General features: G+C 36.1%; 1 protein-coding gene across 1 annotated transcript; it reads right to left on the minus strand.

The window, feature by feature from the left end:
* Positions 1 to 1,445: 1,445 nt before the first annotated feature.
* LOC121412465 (baculoviral IAP repeat-containing protein 3-like) lies at positions 1,446 to 15,029 on the minus strand. Its single transcript, XM_041605277.1, has 5 exons — positions 14,564 to 15,029; positions 3,551 to 3,702; positions 2,883 to 2,997; positions 2,372 to 2,607; positions 1,446 to 1,586 (listed from the first exon to the last, which is right to left on the minus strand). Exons 1-5 carry the CDS (start codon positions 15,027 to 15,029, stop codon positions 1,446 to 1,448), a joined length of 1,110 nt encoding a protein of 369 aa, XP_041461211.1.
* Positions 15,030 to 15,403: the final 374 nt, after the last annotated feature.

Below are 15,403 nucleotides of genomic sequence, written 5' to 3' on the forward strand. Positions count from 1 at the left end.
CTGACGAAATTACTGCTTTACTATATTCATCCAGTATTTTGCAAACTGTTTAGATATTACAGTGATACATAAATCTGCCATTTTTCTTTTAAATCAAACATGCTTAAAGTGGTCGTCCATGGTGAAAATAATATGATTCGAACAAAGTAAGACATCAGACAAAGATATAATGAAAGATTGATCTAAATCGGACAAGAATAACAAAGTTATGACATTTTAAATATTTGTTGAAACAGTTCTATGGATGCATTAATATTCAATGAGCAAATTGATGATGTCATATCCCCACCTCGTTCTTTTGTAATTAGATTTTGTCCTCCAAGAATTATAGAAATTTTAGTTAACAACTTACTGACTGCATTTGATTTTCGTTACTGGAAATCAATCATACAAGCACGTGTAAAAATATCGGTACAATTACGATTTCAGGGAATACCGTAAGGAATTTGAAAGAGGGGACATGGCATCAATTTACCCAATGAATATTCATGACAATGTGCAGATAACTGTTTTTAATATTGCTAAAGTGTAAAGTTCAGTAACTTCGTTATTTGTTATCAGATTTCGATGAAATGTTTAGCATTTTGTTCAGTGAATTTTGCTCTATTTATTTAGATGTAATTATTTTTAACCTGGAGTTCCCTTTTAACAATTCACTCCAAAGTGTTGTATTATATGGGCTGTATTTGACATGTTTAAGTGGACATGATATAGGCAATAAACCATTCAGGATAGTTAACTTGAAGAGAAACAACATGAAAAAATAAACCGTTGTACTATAACTTACATCTAGTAAGATTGGGTGTCGTATCTTTGTTTTTATTTTCCTTTTGTTAGCTCTTGTGGATTTTTTAGGTGCAAAAATAATTTTGGCATTTGAATTCTGAAAATATGGATTAGTTTGGTTCACAAAGTACAGTATACTAGATTACACTTCCGAAATAGAAATCATCATAGTGCGGCTTTTTATACCATTGAACAGTTTCGATCAAAATAAAAAAAGAAAAATAACTTTCAAACAAATGTTTATAGGGTGAATAAGTCGTGCTCTGTACTGGTTCAGAACTTAAGTTACGCAAAATGTACTGTGAAAACATGTTCATATTTTTTATATCTTACTAAATCTTAGGCAATACAAATTCTTTAACATAGATTTAAAAAAGAGATGACTTTAGTTTGACTGACAAATTGCATTATCACGCTACTAATGAAATATATTTTAAACTTTAAGTCAAACGAATGAGAGCATCATGAGTTCAATGACCGGCCACTTCATGCTCACAAAAAAAAAATCTGGTGGCATGAGGCCTTTTCTCTACTAGGTTCATACCTATTCCGATGGGATGTCGGCAATGGTTCTAATGATTCGATTCAAGGCAATTATTCAGATTAACAATGAAAAGGAATGTTCAATAAATACAAATTTCCATCACTCTTTTGTTGTGTCAGAATGGAACAGATAATCTCTTTTCCCATTTGTGTCCTGAAGATTTTGCAGTAACGAAGGTCTTCTGATCAGAATGAATATTCGATGCTTCCTCCTGTCTCTGACCTCCTTTCATCTCAAGATTAGCAAATCTTTTTGTCTGTAAATATATAGATAATATACATGCTACTTTACACGTATAGCTAGCATTGATCAATTTCAATATTTGATTAAACTTGTTCAACTTTCATTTTTTCCAAAGGTTAAAGACACGCAGTGTTTCAAGTTTATAATGTCTAATAGAAAATGCCTATTTCACTGGTTATAATAAAAAAATCGGAATTAGTTATAGATACGAATTCAAGTTCACAGTGAACGGTAACTATTGATAACTTTAGTTCCCCCCCCCCCCTTCCTGCAATTTCATGATTTCTAATAATACAACATTTCGAAAGTGTAGTCGCATGAATCATGCTGTATGAATTGAAGACTTATGATCTTCGTCACGTGTTACAGTATTAATTCCACAGTATTTTTCATAAAAAACGCCGTATACAGTTAGCTTCCAAATGAATAGCCACGTCATACTGACATGACGGCCATGTGGCAAGAAATCTAATTTCAAGCGAGAGATTCCCTTTTAATACGTTATTTTTAAATAACCATTCGTCATTTGCTTTGCAATGAATTTAAGGGAGACATAAAACATCAAGCATCATTCTCTAAAAGGAAGTTTGAAGAAGGCCAGTAGACTACGTTATTCATAATATCCATTTTTCTGTTGATATTTAGATATTCTAGAAAATGAAATTAAGGCCTTTATGTCCAAGCCATCTTGCTGAAATCAGCCGACCCACCCAGCTTCAGGATTATCTTCTTGCTGTAATGATAATAAAATATATCTATATAACCAAATATATTTAACGTTCATGACTTCCAATTTACCTGCATCTCAGTCCGGCTAACTAAAGATTCCACTGATTTGTCTTCAGTTGAGTTGTTCCCTTTCTCAATCGCCTTTAGAGCTTCAATCAAACTGTCTGAAGATGAGAAATCTAAGTCCATTTTGAGAGTATGTTCGGCCAGAATCTGACGCACGGACGCCTCGGCGAATCCAGTCTTCGGAATAGATTCTACAGTTGCGCTACCAATCAGCTGGTCCAACCGAGTGGTAGGTAGTTCTATTGGAAATAAATAGAAAAAAATCATACAAAATATCGGTTACGTAGTACGTGAGATAATAATCTCACGAGATTACCTCATGAGATACCCTAATTTGTGTATACAGGACGTATACAAGTCATGATTGTGACTGAACAAAACAGTGTTGCCGATTTGGCATCTTTTATTTTTTTATTTTCTTTCTTTTTAGATCGTTACATATGAATCCAAATTTAGTTTTGTTTGTCATATTTGTGCATGCAATATATCTGACGTAAAATATTTTTTTGAATACCTTTTGCATAACCCGAAGCCGTTTCTGCCCTGGGTACAGGTGTAGAAGCTGATGAGGTGTCTGTAGTCGGGGTCTCTTCTTCCGCCGCATTCACTTTTGCTTTCTTGAAATATTCCTGTCAGGATAGTATAGATTATCTTTAAGCATACACAATATTTCGATTGATTTTTATCTCAAAAAATAAATTCAACAAGGTTACGACTTTTAAATTTGCAAATCTTGCATGAATAATGAGATAATTCCAAGATGATGTCGTTTCTATTCTTTCATTAACTTTGTCTATGAAATAAAATAAGTTGAGGCAATGATGATCTTTGATGATGCAATATTAATTTCATATCCTGGAGCAGAAAGGTCATTGTAATTGCAGATGACATCAGGAGCTCATTCATTTCAAGAAGACATTCACTGTTTCACAGAATTAATACATTCGTTCAAAATTGAAAACTTGATTGTCTTTTATTTCATTTTTAATGAAGAATCAAGATTTTCATTGGCTGAGTGTTACTGTAATCATCATGATCGTGGCTAATTCTTGTAAAATATGTATATTTCTAGGTGGAACGAATAAACAAAAAACCACGCCGATTATTATGTAATTGTTCGTATTGTAAAAGAGAAATAGTTGCAAACCTATATTAAATGAAATAGATAATCTATAGTCTCACCTGTACTTCGTCAACAAAAAGTTTGCCCTTCATTGCAAGAAGCCATTCGCATGTCGGAAAGGATCGGGCGTGCTCACTCCAAGGCTCATCATCCTCTTCCCAACACATATGACCACCTCCACAATGGAAACATCTAACTGCATCTTCGGGACCTGTAGTTAAAGTAATGTGCAGATGCAGGGATGATGAACAGTGTTCTCCAGGGAAAAATTCAAGACTCCAGAATTGGGAGAGTGATACAGGAAACTACTTTGGGGGAAGGGGGGAGGGCGATCTCCCGTCAAGATGGGGGACCAATAGGTTACCACTTTTCATGTTTTTTTACAATGAATATATCGTATCAAATTTTCATTAAACAACATACAAAGTAAAGCGGAATAAAAAAATAAATCATAGAATACGGAAAGCCACATCTGTAAGTTCCCTGAACTAAAAGTAAAGTATATTGTTGATACTCAATAAATAATGGATTGACCCCAAAGTCATTGTGGTAAAAGTTTCTTTAATGGTTTTCTGGTTCTATTTCACCCACAAGACCACTTTCGGTGCAGGGGCTGAGAAACCGTTGTAGCGGAAGATTTGAGCCCTCACTAAAAAAATGTACAAAAACGTAAGAATTACCATCTCGCATTCGTAACACAAAGCTTAGCAATCGTCTAGCATTTTTTTAAGGATTGATTGCATGGGCTACAATGTACAATCAATCGTAAAATAATATTCATACGATTAATCGCTAACCTTTGTGTTACGGTACCCTGATTGTGTTTTCTTTTTACATGGTCAGCCCCCTCCCCCCCCCCCCCTTCCATCATAACTGTTCCGCGGCCCCTTAATCGAGTGGCTTAGAAAGTGAAAATAACACTACAGGACACTTGAAAATTTAAAACGCCTTTCAAATTGGCTGCCATGGATTCATGATTTTGGTGTCTACACCATAGAGTGCCCATGGGCGGAAATCCCAGGGGGACGTGCCTCCCCTACTCAAAATAGTAGGGGCGACACAATATCAAATTTCCCCCTACTATTTTTGGTCTTTTATGATAGTAAAAAATACATCATTCTAAATCGAAATAAAACATGTATTTTGGCACGAGTTGGGACGAGATGACCTTACTTTTGGGATAACCTTTTTTGCTTGTCAAAACTCCCCCCCTTATCCCCGTAGGCGGACCAGGGGGCCGAGCCCCCCCCCCCCCTTCTTGGCGGAGCAAAAGAAATGTTTTAAAAAGGGAATAGAAAGAAGGAATAAAGGAGGGGAAAATATAGGAGAAGAAGAAGAGAAGGACGACGATTGCATAAAATAAGTGGAAGATCTGGAAATTAAGAAGTATCTTTCGTGCCACTATATAAAATTTTCGCTCGCGCTTCGTGCTCGCATTGCCTGTTAGGTGATTTACATATCTTGTTCAATATGGAGCTCGAATGTCAAGTTTTGAAGTCAATAAACAAAACATATTTCACCTCGGAAATCGAACTTTCATTATTTCGTGCGATTTACAAATTGAGTTTTAAAAAGTGCTTGCCAGTTTTATGGTCTGAATATTAACATTTGCTGCTTGCGCTGCGCGCTCGCAAATTTTGATTTATCATTATTATTATTTTCGTGTATTTCATAAAGTTTTCAAAATATCCCTTTTCAAGTCTGATTACTAAGACGTACTCAGCTCGCATTTTGATTTCCGAGTTATATATGTTTCAATATTTATCTCGCTAAGCAAGAGGAATAGGAAGATAGTCATCATTTTCATATGACATGCAAGGATGTCCCGGTCCTAGGTCAAAACTCAGAGTAATAATAATGAAAATATCAGCTCTTTTTTAAGTGCGATCCATATCCACCTTACATTTTTTTATACAAAGTGCTTGAAATATAAAGCTAAAATTGACTCTTTTTTCTGATCGGAATGTCAAAGTTTCATGATTTTCATGATTAAAGATGTATTTAGTATGCCTAGATTCTATGTCTCAATATGAAACACGCGTGCGCATGTTTATTCAGATACTCAACGTTCTCTATCTTTAATAATATTTATCCAGTTCCAGATCACAATATCAAAATTTTTCCTGCTCGCGCTTTATGCTCGCATTATTAATGTAGGAAGACCCCATTTTACTCATTCTTTTCATGATTTAGAAAACATGAACAGAGTGGCCCATTTTTAGGTCTAAATATCGATTTTTTTTCCGCTCACGCTTCGCGCTCGCATCAATTATTGAATTATATAGCTATCCTGTTCACGATTACAAAAACTGATTAAAATTTTCCATTCTTTCTTTAGAAAGTTCAAAATTTTTAACTCGCGCATCGCGCTAGCATTTTTTTGATTGTTGAAATATGTAACACCTTCATGGCTAACTGCAAGCAGTCCTTTAAGGACAAGTCCACCCCAAACAAAACTTGATTTGAATAAAAAGAGAAAAATTCAACAAGCATGACACTGAACATTTCATCAAAATCGGATGTAAAATAAGAAAGTTTCGCTTCATTTCACAAAACAGTTATATGCACATCTCGGTCGGTATGCAAATGAGGAACTGATGACATCACTCACTCACTATTTGTTTTTTATTTTATTATATGAAATATGGAGTATTTTTATTTTCTCGTCATTGTCGTGTGAAGTGAAGTTTCATTCCCCCCTGAACACGTGGAATTCCATTATTTTAACATTTTGTGCTTCAGGCAAGGAGGTCCTAATCGTCAAATTCGTAAAAATGGAAATATTGTATAATTCACAATAAGAAACAAAATAAATAGTGGGTGAGTGACATCATCGACTCTCTCACTTGGATGAAACTGGCTCGTTCATATAACTATACACAACAAAAAAAGTAAGTCCCCCCTAAACAAACATCAATAATTTCCGAACCAATGCGAGTTTTTGATATATTTTTACATGAACGTGTAGGTAATTTTATAAGCTACCCTCTGAGTAAATTTTGTGGACGTATCTTACGTCATGCTTCAGTGAGCACCGTCAGAAGGCAAAAATGTCACTTTTCAAAAGTCACAAGCAAAATATCATGACTTTGATTCCATTTTATTGGAACTAATTCCACATTCTCATCATGAAAAATAGTCAGAAGGCTTGTAAAATGTACTTTCTAAAAGACGGTACAACTTTTTTAGCTAAATTTCACGGTTGAATAAACTCAAGTCCAAATTTGCTATAAATGGATTTTTACACATTTCTATCAATAAAAATGCTAGAATATGATGACAGTTATTTTTGGGAAGACTATATTCAACAATATTCATCGTTTCACGGTTCAATGAACATTTATTGGAAACAAAAAATGCGATTTTCAAATATCGTAGGCAAGTATTTCTTCATTTTGGTCACTGAAAATGATCTTTCTCAACTTTTTCGTTATGTTCATGACCAATTAACATGCTTCAATGATTCAAAGGTGTCAAATTAAACTTTTACGCTTGAATGAACATGTGGAATGTGATTAGCTCTTTTTTACGTTATTGGAAAAAATGCAATTTGTAACTATGGATATCTGTCACAAAACTCCTTGCACAGTTCATTTGATTTGATTTTCATGAAAATCCCGATGTTTAATGCATCAGTGAGCACACAGTATTCGAAAATTATGCAAATGAGAAGAAAGTTTAAGGCCTTGGCCCCACTCTGTACCGTATCGAATGGTCATTTTGGTGTGCGCACCTTTTGGATAGTGTGACTCTGAAGCCATGTGCGAAGTTTCATGAAATAACTGTTGGCAGAAGTAACAAAAACCGTCCATGAAAGAAACCCTCATTTCATATTTGTTAAAATTTTGACTTCCTCTCTCATAGACTTGTGTACATTATGGGTGCATATGTTTAAGCATACGTAATGCCTTATTCAATGTGGTGAAACTTTTTTTCAAGGCTGTCTTTAGCAATGTCGTTTGGCAGTAATGTTTATCAACCTATGGGCATAATTCTGTGCAAAAATGAAATCGATTTGTTAATTTATGGATGAGTGAGCACGCATCAAAGTGGGAAAATTGGTATTTTCAATGACACAGACTCATTTTAAAGGGTAATAAAGTGAATATTGGGGGCAAATTTTGTTTAAAATGTGTCTTTAATTGCTGTTGTTTTATCATCCATCATTTCTATCACCAAACACTTTCCGAACTTTAACCATTTTCATGGTTGAGCGAGCACATTCGAAAACTTAGGAATGAATGCTCTTTATACTGCATAAATGTATTCTTTTCCTAACAATTTCTCAGGATCAGTTGAATGTATGGACAGATCAGTGGTGGATCAAGAATTTTAAATGGGGGAGGGGCCTATAATCGGGGGAGCCATCAACTTTTTTCAAATTTTAACATGATCTAACAGGTTGTAGAAGATACTACCAATAAACCCCTATGATGATATGTCACAATACAGGGGCCGCAGAGCAGTTTTCAAAGTGGGGGGGGGGGGGGGGGCTGGCCATGCCCAAAATCACAATCGTATTACATTTTTGTACTTGCTTATGGAAAAAACTGGGGGGCCCCCAGCCCCCCCCCCCCTCCGCTTCCGCGGCCCCTGCAATACATCGTGCTCACTCAACCATGAACATACGATATCAAAATTTGGTCATAAGCGGTTAAATGATGGATAGTAAAACAGCATAAACACCATAAAACTCACCTAAAAAAAAAATTTTGCCCAACTTTGTATTTGCACAATCTGAAAAACGACTCTTGTGACTTTCAAATATGGTCATTTATAATTCAATCTTTAATTACTCAAGCATGACTCAGCCAATCAATCTCATTTTTCCCCACGAGTTGCTCAATGAGTGTAGAAAACCACCCATGAAATATCATATCTCAAAATAATTCAGTTCAAAAGTTACAGCAATTTGATTTACGGGGGACTTACTTTTTTTGTTGTGTATATATATTTTGTTAAAAATAAGCGAAACTTTGAAATGTCATAACTTTCTTATTTTACATCCGATTTTGATGAAATTTTCAGCATTGTGCTTGTCTGATTTGTCTTTATTGATTCAAAGCAACATTTTTCTGAGGTGGACTTGGCCTTTAACAGTTACCTTTTCAACAGGTACCAGTTCAAAACGTATACACAAATTTTCTGCTCGCGCTTTGCGCTCGCTTTATACTCATCCTTTTCATGATTTACAAAAGGTTACACTTCGCAATTCCGAAGCTTCGTAATTCCGAAGGTTCGTAATTCCGAAACACGTAAATTGCCTATACCTCGATGTTCATTAATCCGAAAACGAAAAAGGGTTCGTTAATCCGAACATTTGTGGCGTAATTCCGACGATTCGTTATTCCGAAGGTTCGATAATCCGAAAACGAAATAAGGTTCGTTGTTCCGAAGGTTCGTTAATCCGAAAACGAAATAAGGTTCGTTAATCCGAAAACGAAATAAGGTTCGTTAATCCGAAAACAAAATAAGGTTCGTTAATCCGAGAACCAAATAAGGTTCGTTAATCCAAAATAAAATAAGGTTCGTTAATCCGAAAAATGAAAACCGGGAAAGCAGAGGCAGAGGCAAGGGGAGGGGAGCGGGGGACACTGTTGCCGTTCAATTATTATGAGGATGGGAAGGCAAGGGCGGCCGAACGAATTTTCGTTGGGGGTAAAGCCAAAAAATGAAACTCATACGTCAAAGTGGGCACTTTGGTGATATTTTCACCTTAAGATTATCATCTGCTTGAAGTCATTGTGTGTTTGATAGTGATTAAGTAGAGAAAAACTTTTTTGAAGTGACTTCATATTATGGCAAAATGTATATTTAGGCTTTATTTTTCGGGAGAGAGTATAATGAGCGAGCGGCTTGGTAAAACAAATTCAAAGGTGAAGTTGTATAACGTTTTTGTGGTCAATTATTCTTAAAATGGCATTATTGCGAGGTGTTGCGAGCGTGAATCACAAGCTAAAACTTTAGGTTATTTCAATAAAAAATGAAAATTAGTTTTTAAAAATCCGAGCAGATTTCTGCTGTCATTAAAAAGATGTGCATCTAACTAAAGAATTAACACGAGCGCAAAACGCGAGCTTAAACATACTGACCAAAAAAGGAACCTGTTAAAGAAAGCATTTAGTGACCTCTTTAGGATGCATATTTCACCAATCGAATGAGAGTGCGAAGCGCAAGCTGAAAATTTGCAATATTCCAGCCTGAAAACTTAACTTGTATACTTTAAAAAGAGTATTTTATTTCGAAAAAAACATGAAAAACGGCATATTTATTTTTGAAAAAGGAACTTTCCCATGCCTCCCTCCCGGCGGATCCAACTTTCGTCAAATAGGGGGGGGGGGGCATTTTTTTGCCATATTTTCCTTGATCGGCAGTTTAAAGTTGATTTTTGTTTTTTTCTTTGAAAGGGTAGTTCTAACAGTCAATAATTAGCTTTATACTTATAAAATAAAGTAAATATGTAATAACATGATAAACCCTTTTTAAATAATGCGAGCGCGAGCTATATATTTTTTTAATATGATGGGCAATATGTTTGTGATCTTCAAAGCGAGATGCCTATGTTATAAAATTTAGATAATAACTGCTAGCAAGAAGCGCGAACAGAATTTTTAAATATATAAGCTCTGACCTGATCTAAAGGGGTCATTTTAAGAACTTTTTGCAGTTAGCCATGAAGACGATCCGTGTTTTAACCAATGGCGGCGGAACGTATTTTTTTTGGTGGGGGGGGGGCAAAGCAAAAAAGGGGGCAATTAGGTGCAAACGGATATTTTCACCATTAAATTATCATCTGTGTAAAGAGGTTGTGTGTTTTTTAGTAAATAAATTGAGCACAATTTTTTAAGTGATCACTGAAGTTATATATTCATGTTTCATTTCTGCGAGCGTAGAGAGCAAGCGGTTTGGGGGAAAAATTCAAATCTGAAGATGTAAAAGTCGCCTTGTTGGTCAATTACTGTTAAAAGGGCATCCTTGTGAGATGTTGCGAGCGAATCACGTGCTCAAACTTTTGGAAATTTCATGTGGGCTTAGAATGATAATAATAATAATATTGATATAGATATTATCTACCCAGGGAAGCCACTTCAGTTCTGAAAACTATTCTCCCAGCTATTATTATTTTTTTTACAAGAATGCTTAGAATGTCCAGTTTTCAGGTTGGAAAATCGGAAAAATTTGGCTTACGTTTCTCGCTCGCATCAAGTATTGTTTATTGAGGAACTCATTCTATTCCTGGTTACAAAAAGAAGTATGAAATGTCCAGTTTTCAGGTTGGAATATCACAAATTTAAGCTTGCGGTTCGCGCTCTCATTATTTAGTTCGTGAGATATATATTCTATTCATGAGTCACTAAATGCAGTCCTTAAAAGATTACTTTCTGAAGCCTGTTGCATAAAACTTTTTACCTGAGAAAACTCTGGTAAAAACTGAAAACTAAGGTTAGTCTGATTTTCGCCATTGACTTTAGCACAGGGCAAACACTCCTGTAAAAACAACCCGAGTTTTCTTAGGTAAAAAGTTTCATGCAGCGGGCCTCAGGTCAGTATATAAACAAATTACAGCTCGCCCTCGCATTAATTCTTTAAAAAGATACACATCTTTCTCACGATTACAAAAAATGCTCCGAATGCTCACTTCGCGTCTTGTTACATGAAATGTCTACTAGTTTGAGCTTGCGATTCACGCTTTCAACATCTCACAAGGATCATTATTAGTATTATTTTTATTACCAGCAGAAGCTGTTATCAAAAATAGCATCCCCTCCAATACATATCCTATTATCTAGAGGTTGCTCGCAGGCGCGCCGGAAAACTTTCATTTTTTTTTTTTTTTTTTTTTTGGGGGGGGCAAAATCCCGAAGGGGGCACAATATTTTTGAAAGCGTGAGATACGGAAGCGATCGAGCGGGAGAGGGTGTGGGACCCCCCACGGTAAGAACTTTGTGTAAAAATTGAGTGTAAAAGTTGCGTTTCTAAGAGCATTCAAAAATAAATTTCTTGAGAATTAAACAGTCTTGGAGTTCTTTTTGCTCCTTCTGTTTCCTCCCTTCTGACCCAGACTGGTGTTTCTTCATGATCAGGGTCGCAGTTCCAGCAAATTACGAGCCTTATTGCAAACTCAATTGTTTCAAACCAATGTAATATAGGCCTTTTAAAGACTTTAAGATGACAAACATGACCGTATGCATCCGGGGGCCGCCGATCGAGAGGGCAAAATTCACCAAAAGTGTGCACGAAATCTTTCAATTTTATTCTAGAAAATGCAAAAGCTCCCCCATCACCATGGGCGGAAATCCCAGTGGGGACAGGGGGACGCATCTCCCTACCATTTTGGAAAGGGGGTACATAATATCAAATGTCCCCCTACTATTTGTGCTCTTTTATTATGGAAAAAAATACATAATTTAAAATCGAAATTATACACATGTATCCTCGAATTTCGAAATATATATAAACAGATAGTTTTTGTTAAGAACTTGGTTAGGAAAAGAAAAGGCATACCGGCCCAACTATTCTCGAACTCTCATCTAGCCCTATATGCCAGCCAAAGAGTGATGACATTGATGACATCGATGGCCATTGTCAATTTCATAACTAATAAAAATGACGAAAAAAGAAAATCGCCTCTGGATACTTATAAGTAAATTTAGTGCATAGACGGTTAGACGAGAATGTTCCATACCCAGTAAAATCATACCTTTGTTAAGCCAATTCACTTTCCCTTTATTCCAAATTTACTTGGAATATAAGAATATTTTCATTGTTCGCGTACTCAGTATAAAGAATAGTTTTCATGAGTTATGATTAATCCTTCACAGTGAACTTTAACTATGTTTAATCCCCCAAAATTTGTTTTTAAACACTCTATTAACGAGACTTATATTCCATTTTTACACAAAATTCCTGCCGTGGGAGGGGTCATCATAGGTAGATCAAGGGGGCGAAGCGGCGGAAGGTGAGGCGAAAAATAAGAAGAAAGATAGGACCGGGAAGAAAGTTGAATGATGGAAGGGAGGTGAATAATTGGGGGAAAAAAGAAAACTTTCAGGTCATAGTATAAAAATAAAAAAATCGCTCGCGCTTTGCATAAATACACAGCCATCTTTTTATTTCAAAACGTGCTTGATTTTTTTTCACTTTTTAGATCGAAATATATAAAATCAAATCATTTATCTAAGAAGATATCCATCTTTTTCATAATTTGTAGGTTTAGATATTAAAAAAAATAGCTTGCCATTCGGTTTTAGTCTGAAATGTATTCATTAAAATGGTTAAACGTTATCACACTGTAATAAGATGGAAAAGGGGCTTATCAAAGGTATATTTCATAGAGGAACTGTTCGTCAAAAGACGCGAGGCTTACTATGATAATGTAATTGCCCCGTCAGGGGCAATTTTTTTTTTCATGTTTGACAATGGAAATGACAATTTTTAGGCAGAAAAGTGCCTTCATCGCTTACTTTTGTCCTTAGATAATTTGTCTACTTTCAGGGGGCACATTGTGGGGCAAAATCTCGTTTTGCCCCCCAAAAAATTTTATTTGGGGGGGGCAAGTGCCCCCCCCCCCCCGCTTCCGGCGCTCTTGGTTGCTCGCACACTTCCAACACACTTGATCCCCTGCATCTTTAAACCATTTGCTTAGGCAGCAATTGCTCAGATGAAATCGAAATTAGCCTATGCTTGATCAGGGCGACTATATTCTTAATGAAATACACGCTTTGGCCACAACACACGCATGTATCATCGATTGTTATTACTATCATTGCATAATATCGTGTAATCTTGTAATGACAACATCGTTTTTGTTACCAAAATGAATTATTTTCATTTTCGGAAATACGAACCTTATTTAATTTTCGGATTAACGAACCTTATTTCGTTTTCAGATTAACGAACCTTATTTCGTTTTCGGATTAACGAACCTTCGGAATTACAAACCTTATTTCGTTTTCGGATTAACGAACCTTCGGAATTACGAACCTTATTCCGTTTTCGGATTGACGAACCTTCGGAATTACCGTTGTATGCGTTCATAAAAAACGTGAACAGATTGTCTTGTTCAGTAAATATTATAGGACTAAATCTCGAAATTTTCGCTAGCGCTTCGCGCTCGCATCAATTGTTTACTTATATACCTATTCTGCTTGAGTTACAATTCTTGAGGTGAAAATGTAAAAAGAAATTAGCTCACGCTCGCATTATTTAATTGTTACATGCTACTTTAAAAGCTATCTTTTCCATCAGTTCATTTCTGCTCGCGCTTTGCATTTGTAGTAATTATTAAGTTGCATACATATCTTTTTAGGATAACAAACATTGCCCATAATGTTTAAATTTTAGGGAAAATACATAAAATTTCCAAAGAATTAGCTCGCGCTTCGCGTTCGCATCATATAGATTAGGATTATGATATCACATATTAATCTATAAGAATAAAGCTAAGAAGTGACTAATGAGGACTGCCCCTTAAAAGAAACAAAAATCATCTTCGAGCTGCCGATCGGGGAAAATATGGCTGAAACAAATTTCCGCCCCCCATTGGCGAAGGCTTGATCAGCCCCTGTGTCCCCCCTAAATTTTGGGAGAGATTTCCGCCCCTGAGAGTGCCAATGTGTGTGTGTGTATTTGAGTTTTGTCAGACGTGTATCAATCAGATATGATTATTTACGTCTGGGACCGACCTTTAACGTCACCATCCGAAAGACGTGACCAGGGCTCGAACCTCGAACCTCTGCATCAATTTGTAACTTCCCAACAGCTTGGATTACAGGCGCACGCCACAACGCCCAGTTATACTTTGAGGGTCACAATTTGACGTGTGAGGATAATGTCTAAAAGGTTGTGAGCGAGCGAAGCCAATTAGAGGATTTTTGACATCTAAATAAAACCGAATTTTATGATGCATTTTAACAGAATGTTCAACTAATAATATCACAATTCACACTTTTCTTTCCTTTTTCCTTGGTCTTGGAAATTTTCTAACGAGACAATATGAAGATTACATGTTTATTGAGCTTTCGTTTAGACTAAGCTATTAGTTATTCTTTAAGTTTGTTCGTTATTCTCACCGGTATAGATAAACCCAGCGTTTGCCAGCCATCTAGTCTCGGAAGAAGGTAATTTGAATTTATCTGACCATTTATCTCGGAAAGTTTCGAGTCGCGTCTCTTCCGTTGTATAACGTGGATATTTGGCAGTCAATCTTCCCGATGAATCAGTCAGTACATAGTCAATATTCCTATTCTGGGAGACGTATCCATCGGTTTCCTTATCACCTCCCCCTTTCAATCCAATTGGAACATTACTTTTATCCTGGTTCTTTACCATGTCACAATACGGATACAGGTTCTCATGTTCACCCATGACAGTGTCGCCCTCTTCCCAGCCTTCAATCTGTCCACCACATGAAAAGCATTTCACTCTGTCCAATACTCCGACGTAGAAAAATCCAGCCTTTGCCAGCTCTTCTGGCTTTACAGGGCATGTTCCACTCCAAGCTTTAAATGTCTGTCTTCTTTCAGCTTCAGATTTCATTTTATCAGACTGATATCTCAAATGAAATTTACCACGAACCTTAGTGCATTTTCGCTTGTCGTTTAAAGGCATTTTCTCTTTTATTCAATCAAATATAATTCCTCTAGTATATGCAGGTTTTTCCAAACAAGGTGAATTCGGCAGTATCTCGGCACCTGCAAATACATAAGCACAAACTGTTTTTGAATTATCACTGCGGGGAAACAATTTAAATTGTAATTGTAAAGGGAAATGTCTCAGTGATAAAATGACAATGAATTGAACCCATGCAGATTCCACAAAATATTATTTGGTTTGCATTCATCATCTTATCATCCAAAATCATACTGTAAAGCATGGCGCCATTGGTGTCCATGGGCGGGGGGGAATGTATG

Source organism: Lytechinus variegatus, chromosome 4 (genome assembly GCF_018143015.1).
Source record: "Lytechinus variegatus isolate NC3 chromosome 4, Lvar_3.0, whole genome shotgun sequence".
Lineage (NCBI taxonomy): Eukaryota > Metazoa > Echinodermata > Echinoidea > Temnopleuroida > Toxopneustidae > Lytechinus > Lytechinus variegatus.

What these genes read in the sequence shown, in the direction of transcription:
- LOC121412465 (XM_041605277.1), bottom strand. Translation starts at nt 15,029, where the DNA reads ATGAAATCTGAAGCTGAAAGAAGACAGACATTTAAAGCTTGGAGTGGA. An exon ending in GGCTTCGGGTTATGCAAAAG is followed by an intron (nt 2,608 to 2,882) that starts GTATTCAAAAAA and finishes TATTTCCAATAG; the next exon opens with AACTACCTACCACTCGGTTG. An exon ending in TTAGCCGGACTGAGATGCAG is followed by an intron (nt 1,587 to 2,371) that starts GTAAATTGGAAG and finishes ATATATTTACAG; the next exon opens with ACAAAAAGATTTGCTAATCT.